The sequence below is a fragment of the Leptinotarsa decemlineata genome, unplaced genomic scaffold (genome assembly GCF_025532065.1).
Source record: "Leptinotarsa decemlineata unplaced genomic scaffold, Ldec_3_MD MMD2_P_RNA_scaffold_6, whole genome shotgun sequence".
Lineage (NCBI taxonomy): Eukaryota > Metazoa > Arthropoda > Insecta > Coleoptera > Chrysomelidae > Leptinotarsa > Leptinotarsa decemlineata.
The window spans coordinates 10,299,466-10,304,457 of NW_027412533.1; the positions used below are offsets into that span (position 1 = coordinate 10,299,466).

Below are 4,992 nucleotides of genomic sequence, written 5' to 3' on the forward strand. Positions count from 1 at the left end.
AAAACGGTACCTCTGAGACACCAGGTCGCATCTCAGAGTATCAAGACCTTACCGCGGCATGCGGGGCTCTGTCGCGGCGGACAAAGTTTCCCTAGCTACTCGTGGGATTCATATGGATTCGAAAAAAGCAAAACAAGATACAGAGGCGATCACGCCCAAACACATACAAAAGCCAAAAGGGATTGGTGCTAAGGCCCCAAAGCAAGCACCTAAACACAAGGTTCTTGTATACTCCCTAGAGGAGGTAGAACTACTACGGATGAAGAAGTGAAAACTGCTCATCTAGGCGAAGCTTCGAGAATGAGGCTCAAAAAATACTTAGAAAGTGGACTCGACTACATAGTCGCTAAGAGGCTCGTCATAAGAGAAAACTTTCTAAAAATCAGCAACCGGAAAAGGCCACAAGGTCGGTTACCAAGAAGAGGACAGAAAAAGCGGCTGAGAGAGGTACGAAAGAGGCTGGAAAAAGCATGGAAGAGGCTGGAACAGGCACATCCACAAAACGCTCTCGCTCCAGCAGCAGCACACCGCCACAACAAAGCCAGCTGAGGAAGAAACCAAGGCAAGAAGGAGTTTCCTTCAAAGATGCCCTAACCTCAGTAACTGTGGCAGAAGCGGGGTTTCCAAAGAATAAAATAAGGGGCAACCCTGAAGGAAATGGAAGGAAGCAATCGGCTGCACCACTTACATCCCCGACGATAGAGGACAAAGGCCGGAAGCGGAAAAAATCCTGCGAAGGCTAAAAGTCGCAAATCACGGGCTCAACACAGATCTGTGGACGGTGTGGGGTAAAGCTCCATCGGACAATGGTCAAACTTGGGCGTTCTCGGGCCTTTGATGAGCTACAGAAAGTCGAGATGTCCCCCTATTATAACCTAAGAAGAATAAAGTTCCGTGTTTAGGGGAGTCGCATCCCAAAACAAGGCACAAGCCGGGAAGAGGTCAAAGCACCTTCCCCGGGGATCGCAGAGATCCACGAGGAAGAAACAGTAGACCCACCAGAAACGAGCCCTTTCAAGAGACAAGCATGGAGATCGGAGAAGCCTTGGAGAAGGCAGAGAAGCAGCTCAGTTCACAGAAATGAGCACAACCAGGGTCAGGGTTCTGCAGGTGAACCTCCACTACGCCAAGGCGGCAAGCGCTGTTGTTTGTAGGAGATTCGACAAGGACGGACTGGACGTGGCCCTCCTGCAAGAACCCTGGATACATGGAGGTAGAGTTTCAGGCTTAAAAACCAACTACAACAAGATGCTATACAAAGAAGGTGCAAAAGAACCTCGCACTTGTATCGTATATAGTAATAGGGTAAACTGCACACTAATCCCGGTGCTCTGCACCGCTGATATTGTTACAGCTATCCTGACTACCCCAATAGAGGAAGGCACTAGAAGCTGGTTTGTAAGCTCAGCATATCTTCCAGGCGAGGAGATCTGTCCACCACCGCAATTAGGCGAAGTAATCGCATACGTGGCCAGGGAAAACCTCCAACTCATCATAGGATGCGATGCAAATGCACACCATATATTATGGGGACGCACGGACATCAACACAAAAGGTTTCATACTGACAAATAGTCTATTAATAGCCAACGTAGGTAACAAACCAACATTTGTCACCGCAGCGTGGAAAGAGGTACTAGATATCACACTTTCTTCGGAAAAAGCGTGTGATAATATAGAAAATTGGCATGTGTCAGAGGAGCCTTCATGCTCCGACCATAGACAGATTAGGTTTGACCTAGTCACCCCCCCTCGAACATCAATCACTTATCGAAACCCTAGAGAGACAAACTGGAGAGGATACTCATTGTCACTCAACGAGGCTCTCGAAGAGGAGGTGATTGAAATAGAGAACAATAAATTTTTCGAAAGGCAGTGGAGAAAGTTAGCAAGGCAATAATTGCAGCTTACGAGGCGAACTGTCCGGAGAAAACAAGGCAACAGTTTAACAAAACAGTCTGGTGGAACAAACACTCAGAAATCCTCAGAAGGGAAGTGCGAAGGCTATTTAACAAAGCTGAAATCAACCAAGACTGGGCGGAATACCAGGCTACACTCACACAGTATAATGAAGAAATCAGAAAGGCTAAGAGGTAATCGTGGAGGAAATTTTGTGAAGAGGTAATGGATACCCCCACTACACGATGATATCTACACAACAACATTTGGGGAAAGCATAGAAATGCTCATCGAGGCACACTTTCCGGCCGCAACAATTCTGAAAGGCCCAGTGGCCGAATGCCTCGGACTGGAGACTAGCTACTGAGATAACAAGGCCAAATAGAATTAGGTGGGCTATAAGTACATCTCCAGGAGAGGACGGAATATATCCCATCCTACTTCAAAGGGGGCAGGAATCACTGATTCCATACTTATGTAGAATATATAAGGCTTGCATAGCCATGAGATACATACTGAATGAGTGGTAAAAAGGCAGAGTCATCTACATACCCAAGATAGGGAAGGTAAACGATATGACGCCCAAGTCATACCGACCAATTAGTCTAGTGTCTTTCCTGCTCAAAACACTGAAAATACTGATAGATAGATACATAAGGGATTAGGTATTATCAATAAACTTTCTCAACCAACGCCAATATGCGTACCAGCCAGATAAGTCTACAGATCTGGCATTAGATGATCTTAACAGGCTACTAACAAAATCCTTAGAGGATAAGGAGAAAGCCATGGCAACATTCATAGACATCGAGGATGCCTTTAATAACGCATCCACAGAGTCCATCACCAAAGCTCTAGATAGAAAAGGGGTTCCAACCCTCCTGTGTGAGTGGATAAATGCCAGTCTGGAAACACGTGTATTCATATCATCCATAGGCGAAACCACTGTCACAGCTAGAGCTGGCAAGGGGAGTCCACAAGGAGGGGTATTATCGCCCCTACTGTGGGCTATCCTAGTGGACGAACTACTAATGAGGCTAAAATCCAAAGGCATGCATTGTTTAGGATATGCCGATGACCTCGCGATTATCGCAAGAGGCAAATTCGCAAGAACTGTTTCGGAGCACACACAAACGGCTCTAAACATAATAAAAAAATGGTGCCAGGAGGAGGAACTAACAGTAAACCCTCTCAAAACTACACTAGTAGTCTTTACAAAAAAGAAAGTACTCAGAGGGCTGAAGCCACCAATACTGCACGGGGTAGAAATTCCAATTGCACAAGAGGCAAAATACTTGGGAGTCATTTTTGACCACAAGTTGACATGGAATCAACACCGACGAAAAATAATTCAAAAAAGCCTTCAACTTATGTAGAAGGATGTGCGGAAAAAATTGGGGTTCACAACCAAAAATGATCATGATAGCATATTGCTCGGTGGTATGATGGCCAAAGACTCAGCAGGCTGGGGCGATTCGAAGGTTAAGTGGCATTCAAAGGCAAGCTTGCCTGGCTACCACGGGCGCTATAAGAACCACCCCAACAGTAGCATTAGAAACAGACTGTCATTAGCCTGGGTACCAGGCCACACAGAATACAAGGACAACGAAGAGGCTGATTCATTAGCACGAGAAGGAGCACGACGCTCCCCCATTGGCCCAGAACCCTTTTGTGGTACAGCAAAAGCGCTGCAAAAAACTTGTAACAGCAACTGGAAGGAATCTGGAAGCAATCTCAAAAACGGTGAAATAAGGCGCCGACTATGAGACAGGCCAAAGAGTTCATTAAAGAGCCATCGCCAAAATTCACGGAGTACCTACTGAGTCTGAATAGGCGATCAACTAGAGTTCTGGTCGGGCTATTGACGGGACACTGTAAACTCAACAAATACATGAACAACATCGGACTGGCAGACACAGCCCTATGCAGGCTTTGCCAAAACGATGAGGAAACCTCCGTACACATACTATGCTATTGCGAAGGTCTGTCAAGGATAAGGTTTGCAACATTAGGGAAGGGAAAACCACAACCCTCTCAATATAAGGAGAACTTGAGGTCTGACCTATGGAGTCTAGTTACAAGGACGGGCCTAGACAAGGAACTCTAGCATACATGAGGGCACACACAATAGATCTGCAAAGGTCGCAGTGTAGTGGCTCTTCAGCACAGAAGTCCCATATTAATCTGATCTAATCTAATGTATTAACGTTTCTCACTTTTTACGCACAAACAGTTCAATGAATTCAAATGTAAGTTGGTATATAGATAGATCTTGATCTGAAATAACACATAAGGTAGGTTCCCATGGTGACGCTGGTAAAACAGCTATTAGTGTATAAGTGGGTGCCTATTGATTGACTGACACTCCTATATTAACGTACAGCCGAAAGCACTGAACATAGAATTTTGAAATATGCAGGTAGGTTCTTTGTATAGCGTTAATTGGCATCAAGATAGGGAAGTTGAAAACATGAAGTTTTGGGTTGATAAAGAAATACTGAAACAACTTGTTCAAAATGGACCGTCACGAAACTTAATGTGAGAAACCAAATTCTACGTAGACGAAGCTGCATGCAGCAGCCAGTAATTTATATTTTTTCTTAGAAATAAAGTAACTTGCCAACTGCACTGAGTAATAAATAGTTTCGATAATCGAATTATGTTACCTATAAAAAAAAATCACAAAACTAACACAACCGTCGGCCCCCTCACGCGTCTACCCGCGTGCGAGTCGCGTGCTCGGCGATAGCGCTTCATTGCTTAAACCGCTCATCCACCCCCGCGCATCGTCCCCCGTCGTCTTACAGTAGACGTGACGCGTAATGGCTAACTGCGTTGCGTCAAGTTAATCTTAGCGTGATAACTTTTAAACGACTCGACAAAATTACTTGGTGTAAAAGACACATTTCACACATGCCACAAACATACATTTCATTCATGTTCACACTCGGAATATTTTTCAGTGATATATTTTCAAGCTGAACTTTGTGCATGTAGAATAATTTAATATCTACTATCCTGGAATCAGTACATTTTTTAATATGGTATCACCATGTATTTATATCACCGCTTCATTAATTGATTTTCGGTTATT

The 4,992-nt window shown here is 44.6% G+C and overlaps 1 protein-coding gene across 1 annotated transcript; it reads left to right on the forward strand.

Annotated features, from left to right (window-relative positions):
- Window positions 1-1,080: 1,080 nt before the first annotated feature.
- On the forward strand, window positions 1,081-1,899 carry LOC141480211 (uncharacterized). The gene has a single exon (XM_074170103.1). The coding sequence runs from the start codon at window positions 1,081-1,083 to the stop codon at window positions 1,897-1,899; it is 819 nt and encodes a 272-aa protein (XP_074026204.1).
- Window positions 1,900-4,992: the final 3,093 nt, after the last annotated feature.

What these genes read in the sequence shown, in the direction of transcription:
- LOC141480211 (XM_074170103.1), top strand. Translation starts at nt 1,081, where the DNA reads ATGAGCACAACCAGGGTCAGGGTTCTGCAGGTGAACCTCCACTACGCC.